Consider the following 13,990-nt stretch of genomic DNA (forward strand, 5'->3'; position numbering starts at 1 on the left):
TCAAAACTCATGCTTGGTGAGTAAAATCGTTTATGCGTTGAACTAATCTCTAACATAGAATGGGTTAGCCATAGCGTAGTCGGGGTCTCACATTTATACAATAAAGGTAGTTAAAAAATATTGATGACCTTACAATTGTTTCATAATTTGTTAATATTAATAATAAACTATCGAATAATAGGAGATTGTTCAATAAACGATTACTAGTATCGCGTTTCGGGCAGGATCTATTAGATAACATTTATTGATGAGTGCACTAGCAGGTCTGGGATCAAACACAATATTAAAGCTATTTATATAAAAAATATTATTTTTTAAGATACTGGAGCACCCTGAACAGATAGCAGAATGTCTAATTGGTGAGTTGTCTGGACTTTTTCAATCTTTTAAAGGTCCTTCTTTGAACCATTAATGGTATATTTGAAAAAATGGTTAAAGGAAAAGGATTTTAACAATTTTATTTACAATATATAAAATAACATTCGTTCGTCATAAACAAATTAGATTTTTTGCTTCTTCACTTTTTTCTTCGTATTTGTAACACCATTTGATACAGCATGTAAATTTATTTTTTTAGACTTTCTAACAATCGAGGTTTTTTTAGAACTTTCACTTTCAGTCTTAGCGTTATCTTTTGTTGAATTATCTACTTTCCTCTTTTTCTTCTTGATAATTGTTTCTTTGTCGTTACTAGCCTTGCGTTTCTTAATTTTTTTAGTTTTTGTTATGTCTTCAAGACTATCCTGATCAACATTACATTCTTTCTCAGCATGTCCTATAAATGATTAAATAAATTGTGCATGCTATTGTATGAAATATTCGAGTTACTTTGGACGGTATTTATCTTCGATAAAAATAAGACGATCGCGTTGCCGCCATTATTGTCCAAAAGATGAGAAACGATCGTAGTACAACTGACACATATGTATATCATTGATCAAGTTTTATAGAAAATTGGCAATATTTAATACTTAAAAAGAAACGTGAATGGATTTATTACATAACCTAATAGATTACATCGATATTCGATACTGTTCGATGATGGCGACGCAATTGTTTTACTTTTATCAACGATACTATAATACATCGACCAAATCAACCCGAAAGTTGCGGGCACCCGCATACATTTCATTGTACATACCAAATTCATTACACTTAAAGCACCTTCCGCTAACTTTTGGTTTTCGACCACACTCATGTTTCCGTGTGGCACATCTTTTGCAAGTTTTACAATGTTCCCAATTAGGTTTTACGCATCTTTTGCACACATCGCAGTGTTTATACGTCAAACCATTTTTGGAAGTACATTCTTTGCATTTCTTACAATGTTTATTCTCTGGGGAAACCCATTTTTTACATTTCTTACAATATTTAAAACCATTTACATCAGAAAGATCTACTAAATGTAATGGTACATTTGTAAAAATTCTAATAGGAGAGGGAAGCTTATTAGCCTTAGGTTCCACAACAAATGAGGTATGATTATCATAAGATACTTTGTAATCTGTCATTTGCAAATCTTTCAAACCTCCAGATACACCAGGTGGATTACTTTTTTGCTTTATTATGGATTCCATAAAATACGGAAATACAAACATAATTTTCAAACTATCACTTTCATCTTCTATGTTATTCCACTTTTTGTGAAGATCAGAAATTCTCTTCATAGTCCATGACATTGGTTCCATTCGACTACCAAATGGTGGATCACATATTAAATATGTGTCTTTTCCTCCATTTTGTGTTAAAAAGTCTTTAAACACATATATAGCATTTTGATTGAAAAAATAGTTGTTTAATACATTGTACCAACAATAATTTAATGGGCCAAAGAAATTATGCTGGAACATATTAATGAAAAAATGAAATTGCATTGGTTCTTAACTGTTTGCATGAAAAGTTTAATACTGTTAATAATTAATCAAAAATTAGATTGCTCTGTTATTTCTGTATTAAAATAAAATATTATATACAACTGTGTTCTCTAAGTGAAAATTCTAGAGGCATGGCTGAGTTACTGGTAAATAATGCTTTTATAAAATATTCTTCCTAACTTTTTATTGTATGATAATGTTTATTTTATTTTTTGAGTTTTTAAACTTACAAATCTTCCATCAAAATCTAATAAAAGGGAAGACATTTTTTCCTCATATTTATCTAAAATATGTTCGTGTATTTTTGGTGTGCCAATGCAAATAACTTGCTTTGCACCAAGTTTTACTAGTATGTTTGTTATCTCTTCTGTTGACTTTTTTGAAAAAAAATATTGAGCTTCTTGTCTCGAGTTTTCTAAGGGTTTTAAAACTTCTGTCGGATGTTTCATCTGATGGTCTGTGACACCTTCCTTTATATTATGATCTTTGTGTTTGTCTTTATCATTGAGATGTAATAATACTTCGCAAGTTTGACAGTAACACCTTTTTTCCGGTGGCAAAGACATTATTTTATTGAATTGTACATATAACATTCTGTGATGATAACGATTAGCGAACTGTTTTCTTTCTTGTTCCCATTTGGCCGTCTGTTGCTTCGTCAGTTTTTCTCCTTCTTTCAAGTGAAACTTGCACAATTTTTTCTCACGGCAGGCGGCACATACGTAGAACTTTTCCAACTTGCCGTTCTCATATGTACCAAATAATAATGTTGGCCCTAAATGAAGATAATATTACCGTAAATATTCGATATACCTGTATATCACTTAAAAATGTTGGAAATATCCAGTGCCAAAAATTACCATGTGGACACTGTGGATGTTCAGATGGATCGGACCAAAAGCATTCCATGTTCACTGCTTAATATAAAAAAAAATTGTCGAACGATTTAAAAACGATGGATCATATTATTTATTTAAAACACTTCTTCGCGACCGAAAAAAAGAGTACCAGCACCACGCACCGCACCGCGTGTTGATTCAAAACAATGAAGTAATGAACTTATCGAAAATCGATCGTTTAATTCGATTCGAGAATCGAAAGCATTTTGAACGTAACGGCCACGCTTCATTAGTTCAAATGAATTTGAACAGTGAGGATCGGAGTAGCGTTAAATATTGTTTTTACAGTGATTTAGTTGCAATAATTGTTCCAATTACGTGCTAGAATTGATTGGTTTGATGCAAAATACGATGTCGTCTTGAAGTACGTATCACATTTTTTAAATTGATCTTATTTGTCGTAATATTGGAACAATCAATCATTCGAATCTTTTAGTAACGTATTTATTTCTATTGTAGTTTTTTCGTTAATGTTATAACCCTTTACCTAATATTGATCAAAAATTATAAGAAAAATTGTTTCTATTCTATAAATATCAAATAGAAATTAATTGAGTAATCTTCTCAACCTGGAAGGGCTAAAGCATTTTCGTTAATCATTTTTATTTAAAATATTTCGTTTGGGGGGAATAAAAATGAGTCGGAGTAAAAAAAATCGGAGTTCATTGATTTTTATTGTAATTCTTTTCTACAAGTGCTATGTCGCTTGCTGTATCACATGTACATATTTATATATATATATATATTTTTTTCGAAAATGTAACTGCTAATATATAAGGCAAGTTAAAGCCTCTACAGGCTATGAACATTTTCGTGCGTTGTTTGTCAGGATTGTTTGTAATTGTCTATTGTAAAAATACACATAATATCAGTTATAATATATTGAATGCTCAACTTTAATTGGACCATATATATATGTATATATTGCCTTGATACGAAAAAAGGAACAAAAAATATAGATTCCATTTCCTTCGATGACTTATAATACTGCATCAATAAATAAATATTTCACAAGGTATACAAGATAAAATTACTTTAAAAATAAGCTGTTCTATGTGGAATGAATAAACGACCATAAAATCTGGGTAATGAATTCAGCTAAATAAAATGAGTTGCTTGAAAACAGTCCTGTGTTTCGTGTTTTCGTTTTAAAGCATTCCTAAATGACCTACAGAATTGACACACCTTTTTATTCTCATTTTTTTGTCATTTTAGGCTGTGTTCATTCTGCTAGATTATATCACAGACTATTATTTGCAATTGGAAAAAACATTCACTAGAAAAACTCTTACTTGCAATACTTCTACCATACGTTAGTGCAACTATGAAATGTTCACAGAATATCGTGATTAAAATAAAATATTTATATACAAGATGTCGTCTCCCTAAAGTTAGAACTCATAATTGTTTGATCTACAGTGTTATAAATAGTGTATTAAATAACAATGAATACTTCTTCATGATCTAAATACATATTATGTATGCAAATTTTTACTATAATTGTTTAAGTATATTGTACATAATACTGTAATTATGCAAATGTGTGAATACTATGATTTTTCTCTGATTTTTTGAAACATCAACGCGTTTCGATTGAAATTTTATGCTGAAAACAATATATATCAAAAACAAAGCTTTTCTTTTCTTGTATATCCAAAATAAGTCTCAAATTTGTTTCTGGTTTCTGTTAAGTAGCAGTTCTAAATTTTCATTACTAGTTCTTTGCTCTCCGATATCTAGATTTACTTCAATACAATTATCATCCCTAATTTGCACATTGTACAGATTTCCAGAGTGATTGTTTACCTTGCACATCCCATCTTGCCACTATACTTTCGTTTTAATCAGCAATATTACGTTATTTACTAGACTACACTTAAATAACATTTTGTATTTACATAATTGACTACAAAGCTTCTTTGATGAACTTGCTGCATAAATAAATTTTCGATTCTCTAATGTACATGAACTCAGAAATGTTACGTGAATGTTTGTATTAACGAGCTTACAGAAAATGGGACACACATCTTGTATAGTAAATAAAGTTTCAAGTATTAAGAAAATTTAATTATGCAGCAAAAACGTGGAGCTTTAGAGAACGCTGGGATTAAATTTCATTGTATAAGCACATTGCTTTAGTAAATTCACAATTCAAATTTCTAACATTCAAATGCAATGCTAGGTTTCGTTTCGTAAAATCGATACAAACGCTATCGTGACAAAAATTTTGTATAAACATGCCAAAAGCATTTTGCGAATAGATAGTCGTTTTGTGTAGGAGTAAGAGCACATCACTCTCATCAATGTAGAATAATAGAAAATTTGTAAGCAAAGACACCAACTGACTTGTAGTTTAAATATTGACCACATTGTACTTTGAGAAGGTAATTTTTATGTGAAAGTATAGGAAATATCTTATTGGTTAGAGACTTTGTTTGCGCAACTTTTCGGCAAGATGGCAGTAATCCAAAATAATCAATTGTATTAAGTATGTGCACTGAGATGTACAATTTAATACGATACTTTTACAATGCTATTTCTAGGAAATATCTGTGGCAACGAGAAGTACATTCATCAATTCCTATGCAGAAGTATTTTCACGTCTATAATACGACGTATTGTAAATATTAGTGCGAGACAATTTGCCAATTATTAGTCTATTATTGTGTTTTCCTAATTCGTGAATTACAATAAACGTTGCTAGACATTCAGATTTTAGCTATAATATTTTCAACAAACTTACAAAGCAATCAGTTTCGATTGACAAGAACCCCATCTCTCTTGTAGTTTTTGACGTTGTTCCACGTGATGGTCCGAAAGGTTTCTATGTAATCCTGCTTGTCCCGTTTTCAACTTTCTGGGATCTAAATTTGCCCCTAACGTTTGAACACCTTTAGCGAATTTCGAGAAAGGCGACAGAATATCTTTGGCGGTAGATGCCACCGGGCTGGCGACATTCGTTATGTTAGTTTTTATTAACTTCAAGGCTGATTCGCTTTGAGAAGATGTAATGTTTAAAGTTAAATCTTGTTCGGACGTTGATCTCTTTTTCTCTTGCAACCTATTTTCCGTTTGTAAATTATTGGCATTTATATTGCTGAGTATTAACTTGCTGTCAACTTCTCCTGTCGAATGACTAATATTCTTTGTGAGATTCAATGTTGATGGTGGAACCATTCTCTCCTTGTCCTCCATCAAAGCCTCCGACGCGCTTTGTATCGTTATTTCTGGTGTTGTAGCCGTGGTCCTCTGAGGAGAAGCACTTAAAGTGCTTGTTCCAGATCCAGTCTCTGGAACAATCAGATTCTCTGCGTTCAAATTCTGATCAGGTAGATTGTTGGGTCGTACTGATAAATTTTGCGTTTCATTGTTATCATCGTTTTCTATCACATCGGCATTTTTCACGCCCATTATGATACCAATGGATGGAGTGTACGCTTCCATCAGATTCTTATCATGACTGAAATTTTCTGGTTTTCCTAAAGGAACAGACGGACCTTCTACATTCTCGTCATCGCTGCTGCTATTGCTACCGCTATGATGTTTTTTTTGTACATTGCCTAAAATGTCTCTGCCTCCAACGGTAAAAGTAGGTTTCGGGGTTGCCTCAGACTTTCTGCCTATACCTTTTGCTATGTCGATTGGTTTCCTTGCACTGAAGCTATGACTTAATTTGTTCAATTTACTGAATTGCTCGGACATGTTATTTAAAGCTTTCGTTCCTGTAATCGTACGAAATTTTATGAATCATTAGACTGTCCAACCAACATTGGAATTACTAATTGTAAGACAAATATTTGTCCTAGTTAATACCAATGTTGATTGTATAACTTTCTGAGTTCAGAAATACAATACCTGCACTTTTAAGGGCTAGTAACTGTGTCTCGGATACGTTTCTGGTTAATTCCGGAAGGGACGAGATGTCTAGCAGACCTGTGGATCCTTTAACATTAACTAATTTACTCTTTCGTCTATCTAATGTTACATTCATCGCTATAGGAATCTTTGGTAGACCTGATATTTCCATTGCTATGGAAATAGCCTCGCATACTGCTCTTAAAGACTCTGCAACGTTCAAATTAATGCATTGCTCACATTAACAATTGGTAATTAAAGAATATCGAGCAATTTTACCTATACTTTCTTCTTCGGTTTTTATAACAACAGCCATGTTATTAAAAAAGCGTAAATTTGTACTGCGAAACACGTGAAAGTAGCCGTACTCCTGGGCCACTTTGTAATTTATTCTAATGCAATAAAATTGTTTATTTTTAAAGAGAGAAACTGAACTTTCGGGCTGACCGAATTCAATCAATATAATATCTTCGAGCGGAACTCTTTGGTAGTTTGTAACTTTATCGATCTGGTCATCGTAATCGGCTACATAGTAACTGTCGCGCGTTAATATTAGAATAGTGTCCATTTCCGTTTCCGACGGGTCTCCGGTACTATTGAAAAGAAGGCTCATGTAGGAAAGCTTGGTCGGTGTATGTCGAAGGTTAAGAAATACATAACATACACAGGATCGGCATCTATCAGACCCCAACTGCCTAGAATAGCTTCTGGATCAGGTATAAGTAGCTTCTTGCAATCTTCTATCAATAGTTTTACGTGAATTGCCGTTGCAGCATTGTCTTCTTCCTCGGTACGCTCTTGAAATACTTCCTCGTTTACCGAGTTTCCTAACATCATATCAATCGTAGCCTGCCTATAGACATCCTTGAAGCGATTTAAATAATATCTGAAAAATACGGATCTTCCAAATATTTGCATCGAAACTAAATTAAAGTAAAGCAATGGCAAGATCTGTTATAAAGACATGGAGATTAGAACAGATGCGTATTTTAGGATTAAGATTAAACATAAAAGTCAAGCACATATCATGCAATAGACGTCATATCATACGATACATAGTCAAACTTAATATCATGTGGGGTTATATTTTAATTGTACATCTTATTTTTTCGTTTGGTAAAATGACAACGTCCAGAATTTATAGTAATATTTTATTGCCGTCTTAATAGGTGAAAAATTTTCAACCCAATGCTTACAACGAACCTTGCTATATTATATATAACACTGGCATAAAGAAAGTCAGAGTAATTAGCAAGTTGAAGCTCTATTTTTGGTGGTTTCGCGGGTATTAGCTCGAGGCAGCAATTATCGAAGATGTCTAAATAATGCAACCAATCTGTATTCAGTTGATTAACGTCGATGGAATTCCCTAGCAAGGTATCTATCGCCGCTTGACGTATGTCATCCATAAAGTGTTGTCGAAAATATCTATGGGAAAATGAAAGGATAGTGTCAAGGATCTATGCCATGTACAAAGAAATCAGTATTTAAGCAATGATATGAAATGTATGACCAAAGTCACGCATTGAATGCAATTAAAGCTAATGCCGATACGAATAACAATAATTTACTCTTTATTAAAAAAAAAAAATAGCTGTTAAAGGATACTTTCACGTAATGTCTTGGTCAATGAATGATATTCGTAAAGTAACGTATCGTGTATAATGAGTAGTGGTAGAGCTCAAAATTGGATCAAATCGTTTCGAATATTATTCGATACCCAAAAGTTTTGACAATTGTCGGCTTTCGAGTCTTCTTAGGTTTTGAAACTTTTAACGATCCTTGAATATTTTGCTTAAGTGAATAATTGAATGTATACGTTTCAAGACCTATCAAGACTATCGAGATCTTCTAGTACCGAATAATTGGACGAACGAATCACTTTCGGGACACAGACTTGAATGCCCATCACAAATGATGAGTGAATGAGAGTAATAGTTTAATGCAATGCAGGACATGCATCATAATTACTGTCCAATTGTACCTGTTTGCAGAATTCATGCCATCTTTCATTAACCCAGTAAATTTTCTTTCACCTGTTCTTGTGTAATCTCCCTATAAGCAACAAAGAAACCACGTATCAGGGTTCTAGTAAGGTTTCGCATATGATTGATCTGATGTTACGCGAAACCACGAAACAAGTCGCTACCAAGTACGAACCTTCAGAGCGTTTGTGCCGGCATACTGTTTACTGATAATGTCGCCGTTATTGGCCCAAAGCAACTGAAATGTTTGCCTGATATTCGTCGGTAGCGTTCCATCCGGCGGTATTAGTCCTAGCTTTGAAAACTGCATTTCCATGACAGCCTTACCCAGAGCGGTTTGCACCACATTCGTTCTATCTAAACAATCTATGCAATTCACCCGAAACACGCCCGTTTGCATGCAAATTGTGCCTTGCTTATCACGCCAACAGTACCCCATGTCAGTCAGTAGCGGAACTAATGCATTGACCAGGATAGACACATTTTCAAAATGCATTCCTCGACTGTGTTAGGTACAAATGTACACATTTAGCGGCAATTCGAAATATATTTTTTTTTAGATTGAAGCTTTGCGAATACTTACCAATATTCATGGAAATCGAAGGTTGTGTAAGTTATATTTCGATTATTGTAATTAAGCACGTGATTACTGTAAGCTTCCCAAATAATTTTCTCCTTGCCGGTTTGTTCTACGAGATTAACGATACAAATTGGTCCGTATAACCCGAGTTCCTCGGTGAAGTGTTTCTCGAATGCAACTTGCGTTTCTGCTTCGCCTGAAATGTCACAAATATTATTAGTTTATTTCATTTATATAAAATCGTTATTTCCGCGAAATTACCTTTGTCGATGTGCGGTGGAGGCTTGTATTTGTATCCAGGTTGAGACCAATATACAGGTACACTACCTCGAACTTGTACAAAAGACACCTGATGATCATGGTACCAAACAAGTTGTTCTGTTTCTACATAGTTCGCACACTTCCCTTCGTCGTCCACGCCGCGTCGCTTATACCTTTACCATAGTGGAGAAACCATTTTGGCATACAAAGAAATTAATAAGTATAGATAAAAACAATAATTACCGTGTTCCTGCACGAAACCTACTTCTTCGCGATATAATCGCTAAATTAAAGGTTTCATGTTGAGGCTGATCATCAAATCCCACTTCTACTTTGCACTTTTCTATTTGCACATACCCTTGAATCACTGGCAATATCCAACAATTTGCTTTATCTGTCTAAAATAATGAAATACTTTGTTAAAAACATGTACCTCATAAAATGAACAAATTAAATTCATAAAGGCTCTTACTTTCAAATTCATTATATCTTGTAGCATGTGTTTGTTCCAAAAAAATCTATCATCTACCCTTTGCCAAAGGGGTTTATTTTGTTCTTTCTCATTTTGCTGTGCTTCTATATTACAGAGCCTTTGTAAACTATTAGTAATATCACCAGTTTGACAGAAATAAAAGGAGTCTGTTTCACTGAAAATTTTGTTCAATTCTTCCACAATTCTTTTCTCAAATCTCTCTTTGTCTTTAACAATGTTTCGTTTGGATACTGTAGATTTGACCTGTAAATCATTTTATTGTTACAATCCCTAGCAAGATCAATTATATCTTTAATTTACCTGAGATGTTGCAAGAGCAGCAGCTTGTTGGGTAGTATTTTTTATGGTATTTGTAGCACTTTTAATGGTTCCCCATGTTTTGGCAAAAGCTGCTTTTTGTGGCACATCGAATAAACTGGTTTGACTTTTTTTCTTTGGCAAGTTTTGATGCTTCTTACATGGCAGAAGTCCAATATCATTGTTTTCTGTGCCAAGGTGCAAAAATGCAATAGATTTGATCTTGTATATAATATGACCTCCATAAAGTTCTCCAGCTGGTAAAATCTCTTTGATTAACATTAAACGAGGTTCTAACACATTGGGCTGTTCTATTTTTCCAATTATTCCATAAAATATTCCAAGGCATTCTAAATCTTTTGGGGAAGCCCATTCCCAGTCTGAAAAAGAATTTACAATAAATAACAAGCTGTATAATTATTAACAGCCTACATAAAACCTTGAAGCCTGTTATTTTATGAATAACTAATTTCACTTACTAATTTCATTAGTAAGTATCAACTTTTTACATATTTACATAATCTATGCACTATAGCTATTGCAAAACAGCACATACACGACTGCCTTTTAAGGTGTTTCCTTGCTTATATTATTTTAGTAGCAACAATTTAATCATGATTTACTGTAGAATTAAATTATGCATTACTAAATGTTGCCATAAAAGTGAATTTACAGAATAAAAGGATATTAAATTATCATAGTTGTATTTATTAAAAAATTGAGAAAGTTGTATATGAAAATATTGAAGTGCAACGTGTATTGCATTTGACGTGAGCGTATGTATACGCACTCCTGTCAAAGATAAGTGCATACCCACCCGATTTGGCAGAAAATTCTCCTGTGTATTTGTCACACCAAAGGCTGTACATCTCTTTCACGAAAATAAAATGTGTGTCAGTACGGAACAGTTCCATTCTTCTAACTTGTTCGCGAAACGACGATTTCCACGTAGCATGTGTAACGTCAACTCTCTTAACGAAAGTCCGCCTATGACGGACACTTCGCCATCTTGCACGTTTATGAAACTAACAATAAACTTATTTCATAGACTGTACCTATACGTTTTCGATCAAAGAGTAGATGGCGATCGGAATTCGGATAACAATGGATAGGAAATGAAATGCACGTTCAGCGATGTTACCATTCACTCGAACCGATAAGAATTAATATACTGTTTTTGCAATTTTTCAAAACTTGATAGGTTTCAACACCTTCGTATTAATGCAATTTTGAACGACCTCAAAACGTTTTATCAACGTTTCATGTATAATAATTTAGGTAAAACAATAAATAAGTACGTACGAGGAAGAAATAAACGTTTCCTTTTCGTTTACATACAAGGGTTTTATTTAGATAGTTTTTGATTACATATTTTGTACACATTTTCTATAATTCATAAGTACGTTATAAATACAAAGAAGCGTGTGAAAATATGCGAATTTACGCAGTGTAACATGAAATTTTCAAGCATTGTGAATACCGATAATTAATGTTATCATTATAAATAATATTCTACATTATCATTCATGGAAGAATACTTAAAAGATGTTTCTTTTTTACATGTTCTTCTTTATACAGAATGCAGATCGATTTTTCGTCATGAACGCAATTAATGCTATAATCTGTTCTCTTTCAGATAGTGGGAAGATTGATAAAATTCAACAAATCTTTAACATTCATAGAATCTTTACTCATCTGTGCTTGGCTTGTTCTTTCTTTCTTCTTTCTCTTTTTTTGCTTTGTAGTCTTCCCATTTTCTATGATTAAGAGTCCGAAAATCATCAACTTTGGCTATTAATTTTAAATATTCTGATATCTTTATCAACTCTTTGTCTATGCTCCTGGTGATATGTGCATGCCTGAAACGTTGAATCTTTAATCCTGACTGTGGATTCATTATAAAATTTAGTCTAATGTCATCAATCATTATAGTATTCTTTGCAGAGAATTGTTTGTATTTTCCCCAGATAACACCAAGTGGTTTTACAGGAACCAAACCAGACTTTGGTATGTGAACAGAGATCATAGCTTCGGAGTCAAGATAGAATGCTATTTTGTAAAATGGGTGGTTGGAAACTTTAAGCAGCTTCATCTTTTCATTGATCCACCTCATACTAGTTGCAGACCAAATTACTATATCATAGTCTGCATAAGCATTCATTAGGAATTCATGGAGATAAGGACGCATTAATTCCACACCGCTTTGTGCTGTTGATCTGTGATCAAACAAAGTGTAATCTATATCCAGCACCAAAAGTTTCTTTCCTAGTCTGAGTGGATTTAATTGTACAATTGTATAAGTATCGATTCTCTTTTGGATTTTTGAAAGATATATCTCTGCATTTTCAATTTCTACTTCTTCCTCTTCCACATCTAAGTCATTGACTACATTGGGCATGTCTTTTGGTGATTGACTTACTTCTGCAATATCCTCTTCTCTAGAGCCCATCAGCATTAGCTTGAAACCAGGCCTAAGGCCCAATTTTCCTATGACATCCTTGTCTTGAGCTGCTTTGCCTGGTGAAGAGAAAAATTCTATAGAGACTTGATCGAAATTTAAATAATTTTTATAATGATGTTAAATCAAACGAATTTATTAAAATAAATTTCAAATTCTAAGGCGAATTGTCAAAAATCAAACGTGCACGTTATATCGTACTGATGGAAGTGACAGACACAAAGACAATTCAAAACATAACCTTTGAATTTAAGGTTCAGCAATTTTTGACGTTCCGGAAAAACGCCAGTTTCTTTGTGTATACGCTCTTTCAGATCGAGAACAGTATCGTCCTCTTGTATATCTGAAATCGCATACTCTTTTCCACACCATTTTACAATAATCCTCACTGGATCCTCCATCCTTCAGAAAATAATGACGCGACGGCAGACGATGCCTGCATACTACGAAATTGACCACAGCCACACGTACGTCTACTACGTCGTGTGCATAGAAATACTAGATGGTTCTTTTAAGTTTATCACCTTTGGCGTACATGCATGAGTGTATTTGTAGCCTCTGTGACGATATGGAGGCTGCCATCTTCGAGAATAATCAATATGCGCTACCTAAACGACGACTGAAGTACTTCACTTTATTTCATGATTCTTAGTCTAAATAAACATAGAAAAAATGTAAAACCCCAAATACAATAATTTACACCAATCATGATTCTTCTCCTTCAAGCATTATTTATATAACCCATGCTATCGAGCATTATTTTAACTATTACCTGATGTTAATTAATAATTGTTGCAAACAATAGGTATGAAAGTATGGACAAATTTGAAGAGACAAAAAGTTTCTTTGAATTTCTATTTAGAACGATTTTTTGCCCATTGTATTTTGTATTAGAGCCCCATTATCATTTCCATGTCACTCGCAATGTTACCAACAGATTTAGAAATAAACATAAGAGGAAGTGAGACAGAAAATGAAATTACATAAATCGACCTCAAATTCTCTGGTGCTAAAACGCCTAAGTTTCTCGTGGAATAGTACGTTGTTTTCAACGATAGATAGCGCCTATTTTTCGACCTCAAACCCTCTGGTGCTAAAACGCCCAAGTTTGTCGTGAAATAGTTCGTTACCTTCAACGCTAGATGGCGCTTATTTATCGACCTCAAACCCTCTGGTGCTAAAATGCCCAAGTTTGTCGTGGAATAGTTCGTATCATCCACGCTAGATGGATTTCTCGACAAACTTGGGCGTTTTAGCACCAGATGGCCTGAGGTCGATAAATAGGCGT

General features: G+C 33.6%; 3 protein-coding genes across 4 annotated transcripts; all 3 read right to left on the reverse strand.

Moving 5' to 3' along the window:
• Positions 1-308: 308 nt before the first annotated feature.
• On the reverse strand, positions 309-2,903 carry LOC143346221 (rRNA N(6)-adenosine-methyltransferase ZCCHC4). The gene is made up of 4 exons (XM_076774128.1): positions 2,735-2,903; positions 2,105-2,649; positions 1,142-1,841; positions 309-775 (listed from the first exon to the last, which is right to left on the reverse strand). The coding sequence occupies exons 1-4, from the start codon at positions 2,781-2,783 to the stop codon at positions 501-503; spliced, it is 1,569 nt and encodes a 522-aa protein (XP_076630243.1). The 5' UTR covers positions 2,784-2,903; the 3' UTR covers positions 309-500.
• A 521-nt stretch (positions 2,904-3,424) lies between these two features.
• Positions 3,425-11,283, reverse strand: Sp3 (phosphatidylinositide phosphatase spermathreecae). Of its 2 annotated transcripts, XM_076774705.1 has the most exons (13): positions 11,062-11,283; positions 10,248-10,624; positions 9,927-10,190; positions 9,698-9,852; positions 9,455-9,627; positions 9,197-9,389; positions 8,789-9,116; positions 8,613-8,683; positions 7,832-8,056; positions 7,293-7,514; positions 6,908-7,221; positions 6,629-6,838; positions 3,425-6,495 (listed from the first exon to the last, which is right to left on the reverse strand). In XM_076774705.1, the coding sequence occupies exons 1-13, from the start codon at positions 11,156-11,158 to the stop codon at positions 5,513-5,515; spliced, it is 3,612 nt and encodes a 1,203-aa protein (XP_076630820.1). In that variant the 5' UTR covers positions 11,159-11,283; the 3' UTR covers positions 3,425-5,512. The 2 variants fall into 2 exon arrangements, with proteins under 2 accessions (XP_076630820.1, XP_076630821.1); XM_076774706.1 differs by lacking the exon at positions 7,832-8,056.
• A 279-nt stretch (positions 11,284-11,562) lies between these two features.
• On the reverse strand, positions 11,563-13,207 carry Ublcp1 (Ubiquitin-like domain-containing C-terminal domain phosphatase 1). Its single transcript, XM_076773968.1, has 2 exons — positions 12,944-13,207; positions 11,563-12,761 (listed from the first exon to the last, which is right to left on the reverse strand). Exons 1-2 carry the CDS (start codon positions 13,101-13,103, stop codon positions 11,932-11,934), a joined length of 990 nt encoding a protein of 329 aa, XP_076630083.1. The 5' UTR covers positions 13,104-13,207; the 3' UTR covers positions 11,563-11,931.
• Between the last annotated feature and the right edge of the window lie 783 nt (positions 13,208-13,990).

This window comes from Colletes latitarsis, chromosome 10, assembly GCF_051014445.1.
Source record: "Colletes latitarsis isolate SP2378_abdomen chromosome 10, iyColLati1, whole genome shotgun sequence".
In the NCBI taxonomy this organism is placed as follows: Eukaryota; Metazoa; Arthropoda; class Insecta; order Hymenoptera; family Colletidae; genus Colletes; species Colletes latitarsis.

Bases quoted from the DNA above. Each gene is read 5' to 3' on its own strand.
- Sp3 (XM_076774705.1), bottom strand. From the start codon at position 11,158: ATGGAACTGTTCCGTACTGACACACATTTTATTTTCGTGAAAGAGATG. The intron at 9,853-9,926 runs GTAAGAGCCTTT...TCATTATTTTAG, and splicing joins AAGATATAATGAATTTGAAA to ACAGATAAAGCAAATTGTTG. The intron at 7,222-7,292 runs GTATGTTATGTA...TCTTTTCAATAG, and splicing joins CTGATAGATGCCGATCCTGT to TACCGGAGACCCGTCGGAAA.
- Ublcp1 (XM_076773968.1), bottom strand. From the start codon at position 13,103: ATGGAGGATCCAGTGAGGATTATTGTAAAATGGTGTGGAAAAGAGTAT. The intron at 12,762-12,943 runs GTTATGTTTTGA...TCTCTTCACCAG, and splicing joins GCTGAACCTTAAATTCAAAG to GCAAAGCAGCTCAAGACAAG.
- LOC143346221 (XM_076774128.1), bottom strand. From the start codon at position 2,783: ATGGAATGCTTTTGGTCCGATCCATCTGAACATCCACAGTGTCCACAT. The intron at 1,842-2,104 runs GTAAGTTTAAAA...AATATGTTCCAG, and splicing joins TAGATTTTGATGGAAGATTT to CATAATTTCTTTGGCCCATT. The intron at 776-1,141 runs GTATGTACAATG...AATCATTTATAG, and splicing joins CTTTAAGTGTAATGAATTTG to GACATGCTGAGAAAGAATGT.